Consider the following 20,097-nt stretch of genomic DNA (forward strand, 5'->3'; position numbering starts at 1 on the left):
CGACGGACGTATACCATGCTATTGATTTCTCCTGTTCAGTTCTTTCACATCGTACCAAACTGTTGAAACAACCCACTGGGCAAAAAATGGTTGAATCAACGTTGTTCCCACGTCATTTCAACCACACAATTTAATGTAATTATGTTGACTCAACATGGAAAACTGACTGGATTTGAGAAAAGTCATTAACATAAGGGAATTATGTATTTTCTTCACCCACCTAAATCCAATGTCAGGGTAACATTTTTGGTTGATTTCAGTTCTGACTCTGTCACACTGTGTCAATTCACAGCAATTCAACAATATACAATAATTGTATAAATTTGCAATAATATGTACATCGTCAAGATCAAAATGTATTATCTTTAAAATATCATTCCACTCACTCCCCAGGTCGCATATTCAGACTTCAGCTAGATATATAATATTATATCTACATATACAGTAGAATTCTCCCCGGTAGATTTCAGAACATCAGCACATTCATGTTAATGTGTATTCAAACATTTTAACAGACATTCATATATTCTTACAGATATTCTAATATTGTTTTATTATTTTAACTCAAGTTATTATTATTATCATTAGCATGGATAAGTATATGTATAAACCTATGCACATATAAGTGTGTAGGAGTGGAAGACAGTGCTTAGCGTTGTACATCTCATTTCCGCAGAACTGCGGTATGTTCAGGTTTAGCTGCAGCCTCTCATTCTCCCTCTCTCTCCCTCTCTCCCTGTCTCTCCCTCTCTCCCTGTCTCTCTCATTCTCCCTGTCTCTCCCTCTCTCCCTGTCTCTCCCTCCCTCTCTCTCTCCCTCTCCCTCTCTCCCTCTCTCTCCCTCTCTCCCTCTCTCTCCCTCTCTCCCTGTCTCTCCCTTTCTCCCTGTCTCTCACATTCTCCCTGTCTCTCCCTTTATCCCTGCCTCTCTCATTCTCCCTGTCTCTCCCTTTCTCCCTCTCTCTCCCTCTCCCAGTCTCTCATTCTCCCTGTCTCTCCCTTTCTCCCTCTCTCTTCCACTCTCTCCCTCTCTCTCCCTTTCTCCCTCTCTCCCTCTCTCCCTGTCTCTCTCATTCTCCCTGTCTCTCCCTTTCTCCCTGTCTCTCCCTTTCTCCCTGTCTCTCCCTTTCTCCCTCTCTCTCCCTCTCTCCCTGTCTCTCTCATTCTCCCTCTCTCTCCCTCTCTCCCTCTCTCCCTGTCTCTCCCTTTCTCCCTCTCTCTCCCTCTCTACCTGTCTCTCCCTTTCTCCCTCTCTACCTGTCTCTCCCTTTCTCCCTCTCTCCCTGTCTCTCCCTTTCTCCCTCTCTCTCCCTCTCTCCCCGTCTCTCTCATTCTCAATGTATCTTCCTTTCTCCCTCTCAGCCCCTTTTGTCACAGATGCTAACCTCTAAAGTCTTTCAAGAAATCACATACTTTTTTCTCTGTCACTTTCTCTCCACCCCCCTCATCTCTCTATCCTTGACAACTCCACCTCTCCTGAACCCTCTTTCTCTCTCTCTGCCCATCTCTCAGCTTTTAATACCAAATGTATGTGAACTCTAATCCCTGAATCCTTCTCCCTTTTCACACTTACTCCATCTTTCTTGCTCTTCACACTTACTTTCTCCCTCCCTCTTTTCTGTCCATCTCCATCTCCAGCTGCCTGCATCTCCCACCCTCCATCTCCACCTCCCTCCATCTCTCTCCATCTCCCCCTGTAGCATTACTCTCTCTATATATATACTGTATATTGTTTTTCATCATAAATGTGTGTGTGTCTATGGGAGTGATAGGCCACCATCAGCGCACCCCTGTCCCTTGCTCCCTCTCTCTAACAGGGGGAGGCGTCCATGTGCATGTGTGTGTGGTAATGAGGGGGGCCGGTGGAAGGGGGCATGGCCATGGCCTGGGAGTTACCGTGTGAGTGTTGGTGTTGAAGTGTGTGGGTGTTGTAGGCCCCAGACGGTGGGGGCAGCTGGTAGCTAGCTCCAGAGGAGGACCCAGACCCAGGGCCCATGTTGGACCCCATGCCCCCACCTTGGTTGCCCTGCAGGGGGTTTTTGGTGGGCTGCGGGGGGGTCTGGTTGATCTGGATGGAGATGTCGCTGGAGGCCCGGGAGTCACTGCGGCCCCTCTTAGGAGGAGGCCAGGTCTCAGGGTGGAGGAACTGGCCGCTGTAGTCGCTACACTCAGACAGACGGGGGCGGTAGAGGGCTGGGTGGGGGCGGTACATCTCCTCCTCAGCATAACGCTTCATAAACAGATAGACTGACATCACCCCAGCCCCCTGACAGGAGAGAGAGAGGGAGAGTTATGCAGGGATCAAAAGGTTTGAAAGAAAAGGGAACAAGTAGAGGGGATTCATCTAGTGGGGAGGAGGTGGAAAAGAAAGTGAGTCGAGGGGATTAGTGAGCAATGGAGTAAGAGGAAGAGAGAGAGAGAGAGAGAGAGAGAGAGAGAGAGAGCGAGAGAGAGAGAGAGAGAGAGAGAGAGCAATGTGAGGACAAGAGGCAAGATGAGGAAAGAGGAGGAGTAGCAGGAGCAGAAGGATTGGAGCACACTGAGCTGTCCATTGCACCGCTTTAGTGCAGTAATGCTGACGATGTGAGAGAGGCAGGGTGGGGGATGGAGGGAGAGATGGGTGAAACGAGCAGAGAACATCACACAACACTGCACCGCTAACACACACACACACACACACACACACACACACACACACACACACACACACACACACACCACACACACACACACACCCACACACACACACACACACACACACACACACACACACACACACACACACACACACACACACACACACACACACACACACCACACACACACACACACACACACACACACACACACACACACACACACAGAGAGAGAGAGAGAGAGAGAGAGAGAGAGGGAGAGAGGGAGAGAGGGAGAGAGGGAGAGAGGGAGAGAGAGAAGACAACTGCACTGCTACAGTATGTCAACATCCCCCACTGACACCCCATTCTATCCCCAGAATACTAATCCTCACTAGCTCATTGTGTATTCAGCAGTGTTCTCCTATCTTCTCTGCAGCAAAGTACAACAACAGTCCACTCTTCATATATGCTATGTCTTAGAACTGTTATGAATGTTTGAACTAAACTAGAGTATGCAGATGTACAGAGCAAGTACTGAAACAAAGACTGTATTTGAGATAGGAGTGATGAACTATACTGTACTTAAACGAGTTTCCACTCATCTGATGGGCACATAAGGAGTTGACAGTCTGTGGAATTAAAATTCTTATCCATAATCACACACACCCACACGGACACACGGACACACACACGCACACGCAAGCACACACACACTCCTCTCCCCCTGATTGGCTATGACAACAGAGAGAGAGGCGGCGAGTAAAGAAGAGGTACTCCTCTGAACTCTCCACTCTGACAGGACGGGGGTAAAGAAGAGTCGCTCCTCTGAACTCTCCACTCTGACAGGACGGGGGTAAAGAAGAGGTGCTCCTCTGAACTCTCCACTCTGACAGGACGGGGTTAAAGAAGAGGTGCTCCTCTGAACTCTCCACTCTGACAGGACGGGGGTAAAGAAGAGATGCTCCTCTGAACTCTCCACTCTGACAGGATGGGGGTAAAGAAGAGGTGCTCCTCTGAACTCTCCACTCTGACAGGACGGGGATAAAGAAGAGTTGCTCCTCTGAACTCTCCACTCTGACAGGACGGGGATAAAGAAGAGGTGCTCCTCTGAACTGTCCACTCTGACAGGACGGGAGTAAAGAAGAGTCGCTCCTCTGAACTCTCCACTCTGACAGGACGGGGGTAAAGAAGAGGTGCTCCTCTGAACTCTCCACTCTGACAGGACGGGGGTAAAGAAGAGGTGCTCCTCTGAACTCTCCACTCTGACAGGACAGGGGGTAAAGAAGAGGTGCTCCTCTGAACTCTCCACTCTGTCCCATCAGCGCTTATCACACACAGGACAGAAGATGGCTGACAGCCACAGGAATACCCAGAGGTACAGGTTCTTCCTCAACACCTGCATACAGAACATCTCAGTACAGATAGACTGTGCAGAAGTTTACATTTAGAATGACTGATTTAGAATGTACAGAGAATAGTAGTATTTTGCAGAGGCATCATAATTTGTCCTGCCTCAAATTTTGCCTTGACTTTGCAAGTCATTAAATGTATGGCTCCCTAGGACCTAAATTATAGCTGTAGTTTCCCAGCATATTGCAGTGTAATGAGTGTCGTGATGAGTGTTGTAGGGAGGTTTGCCTCAGCCGGCACGACACTGTGGCTTTCAGATGGATATGTCAGCTGGGCACCCCAGGCAGCACAGCAGTGGCACTAATGACGTCTCCTTACACCCCCCACCACCTGCCCCCCTACCACACACACACGTACACAAGTGCATACACACACAGACAGACAGACAGACAGACAGACACACACACACACACACACACACACACACACACACACACACACACACACACACACACACACACACACACACACACACACACACACACACACACACACACACACACACACACACACACACTTATGCTGACCTCCTTGAGTAGGAAGGAGGAGGCTGCGAAGGCAAACGACCAGCCGTAGTGGTAGTTGAAGAACTGTTCAGGCTCCCTCGGTCTGTTCATCACCTCATCATTAATACTGGAGATGTAGAGCACCAGCCCCACCACCAGACTCAGGCCTGGAGAGGTAAGGAGAGAGAGGTAAGGAGAGAGGGAGGGAGGGAGGGAGGGAGGGAGGGAGGGAGGGAGGGAGGGAGGGAGGGAGGGAGGGAGGGAGGGAGGGAGGGAGGGAGGGAGGGAGGGAGGGAGGGAGGGAGGGAGGGAGGGAGGGAGGGAGGGAGAAGAGAAGGATGGAGTTGGGAGGGAGAGAAAGAGAGGAGAGAGAGAGAGGTAGGGGGAGAGAGAGAAAGAAAGAAGGGGATGGAGGGAGGGATGGCGAGAAAGAGGGAGGAAGAGAAGGAGGGAGGTGGGAGGGAGGGAGAGAAAGAGAGGAGAGAGAGAGTGATAGAGGGAGAGAGAGAAAGAAGACATTAACGCTGACACCCTGAGAGAGAGAGAGAGAGAGAGAGAGAGAGCAGGATATTACCACTGACACCCTAAGAGAGAGAGAGAGAGAGAGAGAGAGCTGCAGGACATTACCACTGACACCCTAAGAGAGAGAGAGAGCAGCAGGACATTACCACTGACACCCTAAGAGAGAGAGAGAGCGGGATAGAGAGCAGCAGGACATTACCACTGACACCAACAGCAACAAAGACAAGGAAGAGAGGGGCGAAAGTGAAAGGAATATAGCAAATAACAATGACACTAAAAGACAGAGAGAGGATTCTGAGGGTGGAAAGTGTGTGTGAGAGAGAGAGAGAGATTACTGTACGACAGACCACATATTCACCCTGCACACCCTAATTGACAAACAAACAAACAAAAACAAGGCAAAGTCTTCTCATGCTTAGTTGATTTCAAAAAAGCTTTTAACTCAATTTGGCATACAAATTGATGGGAAGTGATGTTTGCGGAAAAACGTACAACATTATAAAATCCATGTACACAAACAACAAGTGCATATTTAAAATTGGCAAAAAACACATATTTCTATCCACAGGGCTGTTGAGTGAGACAGGGATGCAGCTGAAGCCTCACCCTCTTCATCATATATATATCAACGAATTGGCGAGGACACTAGAACAGTCTGCAGCACCCGGCCTCATCATACTAGAATCTGAAGTGAAATGTCTACTGTTTGCTGATGATCTGGTGCTTCTGTCCCCAACCAAGGAGGTCCTACAGCAGCACCTAGATCTTCTGCACAGATTCTGTCAGACTTGGGCCCTGACAGTAAATCTCAGTAAATCTCAGTAAGATAAAAAATAATGGTGTTCCAAAAAAGGACCAGTTGCCAGGACCACGAATAAAAATTCCATCTAGACAGCGTTGCTCTAGAGCACACAAAAACTATACATACCTCGGCCTAAACATCAGCGCCACAGGTAACTTCCACAAAACCTTGAACGATCTGAGAGACAAAGCAAGAAGGACCTTCCATGCCATCAAAAGGAACATAAAATTCGACATACCAATTAGGATCTGGCTAAAAATACTTGAATCAGTTATAGAACCCTTTGCCTATTATGGTTGTGAGGTCTGGGGTCCGCTCACCAACCAAGAATTCACAAAATGGAACAAACAACAGATTGACACTCTGCATGCAGAATTCTGCAAAAATATCCTCTGTGTACAACGTAAACCACCAAATAATGTATGCAGAGCAGAATTAGGCCAATACCCACTAATTATCAAAATCCAGAAAAGAGCTGTTAAATTCTACAACCACCTAAAATGAAGCGATTCCCAAACCTTCCATAACAAAGCCAACACCTACAGAGAGATGAACCTGGAGAAGAGTCCCCTGAGCAAGCTGGTCCTGGGGCTCTGTTCACAAACACAAACACACCACACAGAGCCCCAGGACAGCAACACATGTCGACCCAACCAAATCATGAGAAAACAAAAATATAATTACATGACACATTGGAAAGAATTACCCCAAAAAATTTGCAAACTAGAATGCTGTTTGGCCCTAAACAGAGAGTACACAGTGGCAGAATACCTGACCACAGTGACTGACCCCAAATTAAGGAAAGGTTTTTACTATGTACAGACTCGGTGAGCATAGCCTTGCCATTTGAGAGAGGCTGCCGTAGGTAGACCTGGCTCTCAAGAGAAGACAGGCTATGTGCACACTGCCCACAAAATGATGTGGAAACTGAGCTGCACTTCCTAACCTGCTGCCAAATGTATGACCATATTAGAGACACATATTTCCCTCAGATTACACAGATCCACAAAGAATTTGAAACCAAACCCAATTTTGATAAACTCCCACAGTGTGCCATCACAGCAGCAAGATGTGTGACCTGTTGTCACAAGAAAAGGGAAGAACAAACTAATTATGTTTATTTATTTTCCATTTTGTACTTTTTTACATTTTACCCTCTAATTTCATGGTAATCAATTGCTGGTAGTCACTGTCTTGTCTCATCGCCACAACTCCCACACGGACTCAGGAGAGACGAAGGTCGAGAGCCATGCGTCCTCTGAAACACAACCCAACCAAGCTGCACTGCTTCTTAACACAGCGCACATCCAACCGGGAAGCCAGATGCACCAATGTGTCAGAGAAAACACCGTACACCTAGCGACCTGGTCAGCGTGCACTGCGCCCAGCCCACCACAGGGGTCGCTAGTGCGCAATGAGACAAGGATATCCCTGCCGGCAAAACCCTCCATAACCCGGACTACGCCAGGCCAATTGTGAGTCGCCGCATGGGTTTCCCAGTCGCGGCCGGTTGCGACAGAGCCTGGGCTCGAAACCAGAGTCTCTGGTGGCACAGCTAGCACTGCGAAGCAGTGCCTTAGACCACTGCGCCACCCGGGAGGCCCTTACGTTTTGTACTTAAACTATTTGTACATCGCTACAACACTGTATATAGACATAAGACATTTGAAATGTCTTTACTTTTTTCGATCTTGTGTGTAATGTTAACTATTAATTTTTATTGTTTATTTCACTTTTGTTTATTATCTACTTCACTTGCCTTGGCAATGTTAACAGATGCTTCCCATGTCAATAAAGCCCTTAAACTGAATTGTTTTGAGAGTGAGAGAGTGAGTGAGTGAGGACCCCCATTCAAAATGATATGACAGAGGACAGGACACTAAGCCAGTCCCCTATAGCTGTGATGCTCTGTGTATGCTGCAAGACCTTTCTGTGGGATATAGACACCGAGCAGCTTTCAGTAAAGAGCTAGAGAAGACCTTCCTCATTGGAAAAACTCCACATACAACATTAAAATACCACTCTTCTGAGCAAACCATTTATACAACATTAAAATGCATGTGATGCCACATATGTGAAAAATGTACCATTAGAACCATTAGAACGCACGTAGAGCCACAACGTAGAGCACATACGTAGAGCCACATGGTGTCTGTACAATTAAAACGCATGTCATCTGTCTGAGCATTTGTTCTGTACACCGGGAGACTGTCAGTCAGTATAGGCTGTGAATGTAAAAGGAAAGTGCATGGAAACCATGTCCAGTTATAATGTAGAGGTTCATCATCTTTACCCTAAATAAGTAACACTGGCATACGAAAATACACTCACTCACCCACACACACACAGAGAGAGAGAGAGAGAGAGAGAGAGAGAGAGAGAGAGAGAGAGAGAGAGAGAGAGAGAGAGAGAGAGAGAGAGAGAGAGAGAGAGAGAGAGAGAGATAGAGAGAGCATGCAAGGGGGCCAGGACCGAGAGTGCGAAACGCTGCTGTGTTACAAACAAACCACAACAAAGGCAGGAATGTGATAATAATGACTGCTTTTGGCCTTAAATAATATACCTGTTTTTCCTAACATATTATAGGTGAATTGTTATGTTTTGAGTGCCATTCTTGATATTTTCTCATCTCTCTCTCTCTTCCATAGAGAGAAAAGGGAGCTCCCTCATCACTGCAACCTCCTGGTCAGGAGAGTGAACTACAAAGCAGAAAAGTCCCCAAACAGCTTCACAGAGGATAGATATTTCTCTGATTACAATACTGTTGGGAATTTTATGAATAATGACTAAACAATATCTACATTTTAAATAGAACTATAACTAATTAAACTATACTCTGTTTTATTATATCTGATTAATAATATAAATTCATAAGGAAGGGATTGTGGAGCATTAAACAGGAGGTAATTAAATGAAATAAATACCATTCCAGCCAGGTTGGAGGGGACTGGAATTATGGGTTTTTAAGTAAGCAAAAAGGGTCGTTAACCTATGGTTGAACCGACTCAACTTAGCTCTGGGATGTGTAGATAAGGCAGTGTGTGTTTTCTTAGGTTTTCCATTAGCTGGAACTGTCTGCTGAATGGTGACGGATGAAGACTTCAGAAGTTTAACCTCGATTTAACTGTGTGTGTGGAGTGAGAGAGAGAAAGGGTGGGAATAAACTTTTGAACTGTTGGGAGAAAGGACATTTTATAACCTATGACGTCATATTTTGTATATAAACTGTTGTTCGTGGTTTCATGGCAGCGCGCTCCGAGAATAAATACTATTATCTAATTTTGATAAGACTGGTTTCTGTCTAATTTATGCAAATAGGAATCTTACAAATTCTTAGGAAATAGACTGAGGGATTTAATTAATGTACAATCAATAGGAATTATGAAATTCCAGTGACAAATACAAAATACACTACCAGTCAAAATGTTTGGACACACCTACTCATTCTAGGATTTTCTTAATTTGTACCATTTTCTAAATTTTTACATTGTAGTGAAGATATCAACACTATGAAATAACACATATGGAATCATATAGTAACAAAAATTTTCAACAAATCCAAATATGTTTTAGATTGTAAATTCTTCAAACTAGCCACCCTTTGCCTTGATGACAGGTTTGCACACCCTTGGAATTCTCTCAACCAGCTTCACCTGGAATGCTTTTCCAACAGTCTTGAAGGAGTTCCCACATGCTGAGCACTTGTTGGCTGCTTTTCCTTCACTCTGTGGTCCAACTCATCCCAAACCATCTCAATTGGGTTGAGGTTGGGTGATCGTGGAGGCCAGGTCTGATGCAGCAGTCCATCACTCTCTTTCTTGGTTAAATAGCCCTTACACAGCCTGGGGGTGTGTTGGGTCATTGTCCCATTGAAAAACAAATGATAGTCCCTCTAAGCGCAAACCAGATTGGATGGCGTATCACTGCAGAATGCTGTGGTAGCCATGCTGGTTAAGTGTGCCTTGAATTGTAAATAAATCACAGACAGTGCCACCAGCAAAGCACCCCCACACCATCACACCTCCTCTTCTGTATACCACCCCTACCTTGTCACAACACAACTGATTGGCTCAAACGCATTAACTTCTTGGATATAGGGGGCGCTCTTTTAATTTTTGGATAAAAGAATGTTCCTGTTTTAAACAAGATATTTTGTCACGAAAAGATGCTCGACTATGCATATAATTGACAGCTTTGGAAAGAAAACACTCTGGTGTTTCCAAAACTGCAAAGATATTGTCTGTGAGTGCCACAGAACTGATGCTACAGACGAAACCAAGATGAAATTTCAAACAGGAAGTGCCCCAGATTTTGAAGGCGCTGTTTTCCAATGTCTCCTTATATGGCTGTGAATGGGCCAGGAATGAGCTTACACTTTCTGTCGTTTCCCCAAGGTGTCTGCAGCATTGTGACGTATTTGTAGGCATATCATTGGAAGATTGACCATTTTACACTACATCTACCAGGTGCTCGCTTGGTGTCCTCCGTCGCAATTATTGCGTAATCTCCAGCTGCGTGTATTTTTCCATTTGCTTCCGAGGAGAAACCCAACTGCCACGAATGATTTATCATCAAATAGATATGTGAAAAACACCTTGAGGATTGATTCTAAACAACGTTTGCCATGTTTCTGTCGATATTATGGAGTTAATTTGGAAAAAAGTTTGGCGTTGTAACGATTTCTCCTACACAAATAATATTTTTGGAAAAAATGAACATTTGCTATCTAACTGAGAGTCTCCTCATTGAAAACATCCGAAGTTCTTCAAAGGTAAATAATTTTATTTGAATGCTTTTCTTGTTTTTGTGAAAATGTTGCCTGCTGAATGCTAGGCTTAATGCTATGCTAGCTATCAATACTCTTACACAAATGCTTGTGTAGCTATGGTTGAAAAGCATATTTTGAAAATCTGAGATGACAGTGTTGTTAACAAAAGGCTAAGCTTATGAGTGAATATATTTCTTTCATTTCATTTACGATTTTCATGAATAGTTAACGTTGCGTTATGGTAATGAGCTTGAGGCTATGATTACGCTCTCGGATACGGGATTGCTCGACGCAAGAAGTTAAGAATAAATACCACAAATAAATACCACAAAATACCACAAATACCACACCGGTTAATTGAAATGTATTCCAGGCGACTACCTCATGAAGCTAGTTGAGAGAATACCAAGAGTCTGCAAAGCTGTCATCAAGGCAAAAGGTGGCTACTGAAATATAAAATATATTTTGACTGGTTTAACACTGTTTTGGTTACTACATGATTCCATATGTGTTATTTCATAGTGTTGATGTCTTCATTATTATTCTACTATGTAGAAAATAGTAAAAATAAAGAACAACCATGTAATGAGCAGGTATTTCCAAACGTTTGACTGGTACTGTATGTAGACACATTTTAGAAAGAACCATTGTCAACAGAAATTCCTGATGACACCAGTGATTGTTCTGCTCAACTTGACCTTATTCAGAGATATTATTTGCAGTAATAATGGTCAGAACCTGTTCAGGTGATACAGGAGACATCCAAAAGTAAAAATAGAGCAATGATGGAGTGGCTAGGCTGAAACAGGATGAAGACAGCAATAATCAATCACAGTTGGAAGGAGACAGAAGGGGCCAGATATGAATCATCACACACAGATAAACCTTGTTCAAATGAACATGATTGGCCTATTTACCTGAGAGGATGGATGAAGGCAGTAATAATCAAGGCCAGATGGAGTGACCTATCTACCTGAGAGGATGGATGAAGGCAGTAATAATCAAGGCCAGATGGAGTGACCTATCTACCTGAGAGGATGGATGAAGGCAGTAATAATCAAGTCCAGATGGAGTGGCCTATCTACCTGAGAGGATGGATGAAGGCAGTAATAATCAAGTCCAGATGGAGTGGCCTATCTACCTGAGAGGATGAAGAAGATCCCGGAGACGAAGGCCAGGATGGTGCGCTGGGGCCGGATGTGTCCGATGTTACTGATGACAAAGGCAGTGAAGACGAAGAGCAGAGACACCATGGGGAACGGAGTGGCCGTCCGCACCATCTCTACAGGGTCACAGTGTTAGAGGTTAGAGGTTATAGCAGAGACACCATGGGAAATTGGGTGGCTGTCCGCACCATCTCTACAGGGTCACAGCATTAGAGGTCAAATGTTATGTACTAATCATAAGAGAGAGCAATAGTAATGACGTCTTTTTGTTGGCATCAACTTCGCCATGGCTCATTGGCCAAAGACTATGGGGAAATTAATTGGTGTTTTGGAGGGGTTTTGGATAAACGCCAAAAATATGGTATGTTGTAAACACAGGCTTAGGGAGACCTTATACATTTTGTTCTATGAGATACTCTTCATCAGCTAACGTCACTTTTTGTGAATTTTTAAGAATTTATGTAATCATAACAAAAACATAAATTACATAAAGGCTTAATACATGTCATGTTAACTGACTGCTGTTATCTCATAGAACAAAATGTATAAGATCTCCTAAGCCTGTGTTAACCCCAGAACTTATTTTTTTATCTGTTTATCCAAAACACCTCTAAAATCCAAATTAATTTCCCCATAGGCTTTGGCCAACGAGCCAGTCATTTCCTGAGCGCTGACCATAGGAATGGTTGAATGAACCAGAGGTAACTAATTTCCGTTTTTTAGGGCTACAAGCTGGTGAGCTCTATGCTGAGCTTGCAGTGTAAAGCTGTAAGTGTAGGGTACAGTATACTCACTCAGAATATTAGCAGTATTCTCTGTGGTGATCTCTATCTCTGGCTCAGTGAAATACTCTGACGCCACACATCTCCCGTTCTCTGTCCCTGAGAGAGAAGGGAAAGAAAGAGGAGTGTATAAAATTGAGGCTTGCATGAGAAAGAGAGAGGGAGGCAGATACATACATACAGGGTTGGACTGGGACCAAAAATCTGTCCTACCATTTCTAACACAACAGACCATTTTTTTCTTTGAGGCCCCCATGTTTTGCCAGTCAATTATCATTTTGCACAAAGAAAACCATTTAGGCAAAAAATGAATCAGCCCATCTGGCATTTGCCTGAGAAGCTGGATGGCCAGTCCGCCCCTGCATACGTTAATAAAAAAAGAATACAGTATATAACATTGAGATTGGTCCGTTTTTTCCACTAATGGTTAACGTTCAGATTTAGAAGGAGTGAACTGATCCTAGATCAACTATGGCTAATTCTACCTGGAGCGGATTGGTCAGGTCACCACTGCTATTGAGGCTCAGAGGTCATATGTACCAGCCACGAAGCAGACCCTCCAGAGGCCAGAGTGCAGGGCCATCTTGACCTCCATGCTCTGGTTCTGCTGCAGCACGATGCCCTCCTCCATCAACAGCCAGTAGTCTGTAGACACAGCCACGCCCACCAGCAGCAGACCACACGCCCCAAACACCGTGGACAGGATGGTCAGCGCTCTGCTACTGCACGAACTCATCTATAGACAGAGGGAGAGCGGAAGGAGAGGAGGGAGTGGAGGGAGGGAGAAGGACAGAGAGCAAGGATAAGTCAGACTTATTGCATGAAGTCTTCAGAGAGGAGCGAGAGACAAAGCAAAGAGAGAGACAGAGAACTCCTAATTTTAAATCAGACTTTTAGATTAAACTCATTTACAGAGCGAGAGAAAGAGAGAGGGAGGGAGACAGGACCTCATTCAGAAGTCATGCTGAGAGAAAGAGAGAGGGAGGGAAATAGATACCTCGTTCAGAAGTCATGCTGAGAGAAAGAGAGAGAGAGAGAGGGAGGGAGACAGATACCTCGTTCAGAAGTCATGCTGAGAGAAAGAGAGAGGGAGGGAAATAGATACCTTGTTCAGAAGTCATGCTGAGAGAAAGAGAGAGAGAGGGAGGGAGACAGATACCTCGTTCAGAAGTCATGCTGAGAGAAAGAGAGAGGGAGGGAGGGAGACAGATACCTCATTCAGAAGTCATGCTGAGAGAAAGAGAGAGAGAGGGAGGGAGACAGATACCTCGTTCAGAAGTCATGCTGAGAGAAAGAGAGAGAGATGGAGGGAGACAGATACCTCATTCAGAAGTCATGCTGAGAGAAAGAGAGAGGAATGGAGACAGATACCTTGTTCAGAAGTCATGCTGAGAGAAAGAGAGAGAGAGGGAGGGAGACAGATACCTCGTTCAGAAGTCATGCTGAGAGAAAGCGAGAGAGAGGGAGGGAGACAGATACCTCATTAAGAAGTCATGCTGAGAGAAAGAGAGAGGGAGGGAAACAGATACCTCGTTCAGAAGTCATGCTGAGAGAAAGAGAGAGGGAGGGGGACCGATACCTCGTTCAGAAGTCATGCTGAGAGAAAGAGAGAGGGAGGGAGGGAGACAGATACCTTGTTCAGAAGTCATGCTGAGAGAAAGAGAGAGAGAGGGAAGGAGACAGATACCTCGTTCAGAAGTCATGCTGAGAGAAAGAGAGAGGAATGGAGACAGATACCTTGTTCAGAAGTCATGCTGAGAGAGAGAGAGAGAGAGAGAGAGAGGGAGGGAGACAGATACCTCGTTCAGAAGTCATGCTGAGAGAAAGCGAGAGAGAGGGAGGGAGACAGATACCTCATTAAGAAGTCATGCTGAGAGAAAGAGAGAGGGAGGGAAACAGATACCTCGTTCAGAAGTAATGCTGAGAGAAAGAGAGAGGGAGGGGGACCGATACCTCGTTCAGAAGTCATGCTGAGAGAAAGAGAGAGAGAGGGAGGGAGACAGATACCTCGTTCAGAAGTCATGCTGAGAGAAAGAGAGAGGAATGGAGATAGATACCTTGTTCATAAGTCATGCTGAGAGAAAGAGAGAGAGAGGGAGGGAGACAGATACCTCGTTCAGAAGTCATGCTGAGAAAAAGAAAGAGGGAGGGAAACAAATACCTCGTTCAGAAGTCATGTTGAGAGAAAGCGAGAGAGAGTGAGGGAGACAGATACCTCATTCAGAAGTCATGCTGAGAGAAAGAGAGAGGGAGGGAAACAGATACCTCGTTCAGAAGTCATGCTGAGAGAAAGAGAGAGGGAGGGAGACAGATACCTCGTTCAGAAGTCATGCTGAGAGAAAGAGAGAGGGAGGGAGACAGATACCTCATTCAGAAGTCATGCTGAGAGAAAGAGAGAGGGAGGGAAATAGATACCTTGTTCAGAAGTCATGCTGAGAGAAAGAGAGAGAGAGAGAGGGAGGGAGACAGATACCTCGTTCAGAAGTCATGCTGAGAGAAAGAGAGAGGGAGGGAAATAGATACCTTGTTCAGAAGTCATGCTGGGAGAAAGAGAGAGGGAGGGAGGGAGACAGATACCTCGTTCAGAAGTCATGCTGAGAGAAAGAGAGAGGGAGGGAGACAGATACCTCATTCAGAAGTCATGCTGAGAGAAAGACAGAGAGAGGGAGGGAGACAGATACCTCGTTCAGAAGTCATGCTGAGAGAAAGAGAGAGAGAGGGGGGAGACAGATACCTCGTTCAGAAGTCATGCTGAGAGAAAGAGAGAGAGAGGGAGGGAGACAGATACCTCATTCAGAAGTCATGCTGAGAGAAAGAGAGAGGGAGGGAAACAGATACCTCGTTCAGAAGTCATGCTGAGAGAAAGAGAGAGGGAGGGAAACAGATACCTCGTTCAGAAGTCATGCTGAGAGAAGAAGAGAGAGGAATGGAGAGAGATACCTCGTTCAGAAGTCATGCTGAGAGAAAGAGAGAGGGAGGGAAATAGATACCTTGTTCAGAAGTCATGCTGAGAGAAAGAGAGAGAGAGGGAGGGAGACAGATACCTCGTTCAGATGTCATGCTGAGAGAAAGAGAGAGAGAGAGGGAGGGAGACAGATACCTCATTCTGAAGTCATGCTGAGAGAAAGAGAGAGAGAGGGAGGGAGACAGATACCTCGTTCAGAAGTCATGCTGAGAGAAAGAGAGAGAGAGGGAGGGAGACAGATACCTCGTTCAGAAGTCATGCTGAGAGAAAGAGAGAGAGAGGGAGGGAGACAGATACCTCATTCAGAAGTCATGCTGAGAGAAAGAGAGAGGAATGGAGACAGATACCTTGTTCAGAAGTCATGCTGAGAGAAAGAGAGAGAGAGGGAGGGAGACAGATACCTCGTTCAGAAGTCATGCTGAGAAAAAGAAAGAGGGAGGGAAACAAATACCTCGTTCAGAAGTCATGCTGAGAGAAAAGAGAGAGAGAGGGAGGGAGACAGATACCTCATTAAGAAGTCATGCTGAGAGAAAGAGAGAGGGAGGGAAACAGATACCTCGTTCAGAAGTCATGCTGAGAGAAAGAGAGAGGGAGGGGGACCGATACCTCGTTCAGAAGTCATGCTGAGAGAAAGAGAGAGAGAGGGAGGGAGACAGATACCTTGTTCAGAAGTCATGCTGAGAGAAAGAGAGAGGAATGGAGACAGATACCTTGTTCAGAAGTCATGCTGAGAGAAAGAGAGAGAGAGGGAGGGAGACAGATACCTCGTTCAGAAGTCATGCTGAGAAAAAGAAAGAGGGAGGGAAACAAATACATCGTTCAGAAGTCATGCTGAGAGAAAGCGAGAGAGAGGGAGGGAGACAGATACCTCATTAAGAAGTCATGCTGCGAGAAAGAGAGAGGGAGGGAAACAGATACCTCGTTCAGAAGTCATGCTGAGAGAAAGAGAGAAGGAGGGGGACCGATACCTCGTTCAGAAGTCATGCTGAGAGAAAGAGAGAGGGAGGGAAACAGATACCTCGTTCAGAAGTCATGCTGAGAGAAAGAGAGAGGGAGGGAAACAGATACCTCGTTCAGAAGTCATGCTGAGAGAAAGAGAGAGGGAGGGAAACAGATACCTCGTTCAGATGTCATGCTGAGAGAAAGAGAGAGAAGGAGGGAGACAGATACCTCGTTCAGAAGTCATGCTGAGAGAAAGAGAGAGGGAGGGAGACAGATACCTCGTTCAGAAGTCATACTGAGAGAAAGAGAGAGGGAGGGAGACAGATACCTCGTTCAGAAGTCATGCTGAGAGAAAGAGAGAGGGAGGGAGACAGATACCTCTTGATTAAAAAAAAAACAGGTTTATTTTTTTTACCACTTTCAGCTACATCTGAGGGTTATCTCAGAAAGATGGTTTAACAAATTTGGGATTTCCTAAAGAAATCTGGCGTGTTTTAACCAGATTTAACCAGGATTTCTTGGTTCCAGAACCGCTGCTTTTCGTTTAAGGTATTCGGCTGAAGTGAAGCGCAGATTGGTTGACCAGCTGGCGCGTGCGCGCAACATTCAAAAAGGTCCTCATTTCAATTACAGAAAAAATGACAGGTATGGAGTCAAAAGACAGAGCCCAATATTTCAAAAGTCTAGAACAAGAAACAATTAGAAAACATAACAAATATGTTCCGATATTTCTCCCAAAAAGTAATACAACTGCCGCAGCAAAAGCCAGAGAGGGAGGCTGGCAGAAAATTGCAGACAGTGTTAAATGCACAAGTTTATTGGCACGGTTCCAATTTTTAATAGGCCTAGTTTACACATATGGCTAATTAGGAACAATGCTTTCACTTTATAGAGCACATTTATTGCAACGCTGGTGGGTGATATTACGTGTCAAGGCTTTGGCCTAATATTTCATTTGTAGTAACCTATGTCACAATGCAATGGTAGGACCATTCCATAGCCCATGTAGGATGAATACTAATGTATTGAATTCATAGAGTGCTTCTAGTGACAACACCGGCAGCAATGTTGTTCAATGTTTAGTTGTACCCATGGGAGTCAGATCATCCGACAAAAGAAGGAAGGAAGATCATTGAATTCAATGACTGTTTGTGAAAATGATTTGGTTTGGTGAAAGTTTAGGCTACAGTATTCAGTAGCTACCTGTTTGTTTAGGCTGTTAAAGTTGTGTCTATTCACGTAGTCTCCTTCATTTGGTCCAAAGGGTGTTTGAAAGGGAGATATGTCTCTAAGCAATACACAAAGTTTGTATAGCAGTCAAAGCGAAACCGAGTTGGGTTACATTTGCGATATATGAGTACATTTACCAGATGTCCAATAATTGGTTCCCTTTGTAAAGTATGGCGGACATGGATTTTCCAAGGAGACAGGCCATAGTGATGATAAGGCTCTCTTTCAAGCTCTCATTCTCGAGGTGGAAATTCTGACTTTGCACAAATTCTGGTTTGGCAGATGTCGCTAAATACCCGTCTGGGCTCCCGTTTGGGGACCAGCCACGACCCTGCTTAGCTTCAGAGGCAAACCAGCAGTGGGATGCAGGGTACGATGATGCTGGAATATGCCAACACTTGAAAAAAGGCAGTGACAGCAAATGCCAGGGTAAAGTAACCAACTATAGGGAAACCTGCAGGAAAGAGAGAGGCATTTTATTTAATTACGGTATCATACAAAATGTTTCACAGAAAATATTTGTTTTGCATCCATTTACAAATTATTTGCTCTTGTGTTGAACAATTATTTCCTTGCAATACATATTTTACTATTAATACATTTGGGTTTATGTTTCGCTTTCAGTTTAATTATTTAAGTATAATTATTATAATTATTAAGAATTTTGTTCTCGACATCAGTTTTTCAAATTGATATTAATGGCACAAAAGTAAGTTACTCGCTAGAAAATTGCACCATATGTTGTTTCAAGCGGCAATCCTTAATTGAAACATTAACAAAGTGGGCTCCCCGGCACAGTTTAGGTAAAAAGCTGATGGATGGGGCTGGAGAAATGCAACCACTCTGGAATCCATAGCCTGCGCTCTGGACTGACCATCCATGATATCAAAATTATAGTTTTAACCTATATAGTTTTTAAGCTACACAGTGTTTGTTTTCATTTACTTGGTTTACAAACATTGGAGTAAATGTGGAGTAAATGTGGAGTTTTCTTACATGTGAAACTACAAATTAGTGAAAAGCAATCGTATGTGAAAGTTAGATTTGTACATTTTTACATGTGATTCCACATGAGAAAGTGAGATTTTCACATGTAAAAGTTTTGTGAGGCACATGTGAAAAGATGGCGTTAACATGTAAACTCTAAATTTAATACATGTGAAACTGCTAATTTAACATGTGCTTTTTTGTAAGGGCACACAAATATGTCATGTTGTCGCTAAAAAAGAGTTATTACGCATCCATTTGAGAACCAATCACAAAAAGGTCAAAGGGCAGAGAGAAGATGAGGGCCAAGTTAATGATCATCAACAAGCACACACACAGGTTCCATTGTGATTCCGACATTAACTTTCCAGGCCTTAGTGCTGGTTGACTGGCCAACACTGCACTGTATATCCTCCCTCCCCAGTCAGCACGCTGAGTGTGTGTGTGTGTTAATTCACCCTGTGTGTTCATTCATCACCCATTTGCGACACAATCGCCCCTTGTATATTGTACACTGCTCTTGTCCATTGTGTCCTCACATCACCCTGAAGAGTCATTTGGTCAGTGGTCCTCCATGTTGTTTCAGAGTAACTGTCTTCGTCTGAGATGAGCTTCCGGTCTATGCTCAGTTTCTCATTTATCACACTAATGGTTAAGGATAGGATGTGGAGAGGGGAAGCTGATTCTACACCTATGGCTATGTGCATCTTCTACCCAGAGTGACATCAACTGCACTGAGCCCCCATCCCACTTGTAAAGCATGCTGGGAGAAAAGGCATCTCCATGGATGTGCTTATTGTGCAGTGAATGGAGCGAATGAAGAGTGAAGGAGGGATGAATGGAGAGTGAAGGAGGGATGAATGTAGAGGGAAGGAGGGATGAATGGAGAGTGAAGGAGGGATGGATGGAGAGGGAAGGAGGGATGGATGGAGAGGGAAGGAGGGATGGATGTAGAGGGAAGGAGGGATGGATGGAGAGGGAAGGAGGGATGGATGTAGAGGGAAGGAGGGATGAATGGAGAGGGAAGGAGGGATGAATGGAGAGGGAAGGAGGGATGGATGGAGAGGGAAGGAGGGATGAATGGAGATTGAAGGAGGGTTGAATGGAGAGGGAAGGAGGGATGAATGGAGAGGGAAGGAGGGATGAATGGAGAGGGAAGGAGGGATGAATGGAGAGGGAAGAGTGAATGGAACCTGGCTTTGTGAACGAGGGATTGGAGGATTGGAAGAGCTGGGAGAAGGGAATTAAGAATAGGGTGAGAATAGGGTGGAGAGAGAGACAGATTCAACAGAGGGAAACAGATAAGAAGACAAGGACAGGAAGGAAGACAGACAGACAGACAGACAGTGAATGGAGGATAACTATGGAAACGGCTAGCAAAACTCTACATGCATATGTCA

The 20,097-nt window shown here is 44.9% G+C and overlaps 1 protein-coding gene across 1 annotated transcript in view; it reads right to left on the reverse strand.

Moving 5' to 3' along the window:
* Window positions 1-1,107: 1,107 nt before the first annotated feature.
* The window catches only part of LOC109868257 (voltage-dependent calcium channel gamma-7 subunit-like), a 31,594-nt gene continuing 12,604 nt past the window's right edge, over window positions 1,108-20,097 (reverse strand). The window contains exons 2-6 of the mRNA XM_031787264.1: window positions 13,114-13,309; window positions 12,586-12,672; window positions 11,767-11,907; window positions 4,555-4,700; window positions 1,108-2,265 (exon numbers count right to left, since the gene is read on the reverse strand). Coding sequence (XP_031643124.1) covers window positions 1,810-2,265; window positions 4,555-4,700; window positions 11,767-11,907; window positions 12,586-12,672; window positions 13,114-13,309 — 1,026 coding nt within the window. The 3' untranslated portion in view covers window positions 1,108-1,809. The remainder of the gene's footprint in view (window positions 2,266-4,554; window positions 4,701-11,766; window positions 11,908-12,585; window positions 12,673-13,113; window positions 13,310-20,097) is intronic.

The sequence above is a fragment of the Oncorhynchus kisutch genome, linkage group LG13 (assembly GCF_002021735.2).
Source record: "Oncorhynchus kisutch isolate 150728-3 linkage group LG13, Okis_V2, whole genome shotgun sequence".
Taxonomy (NCBI): domain Eukaryota; kingdom Metazoa; phylum Chordata; class Actinopteri; order Salmoniformes; family Salmonidae; genus Oncorhynchus; species Oncorhynchus kisutch.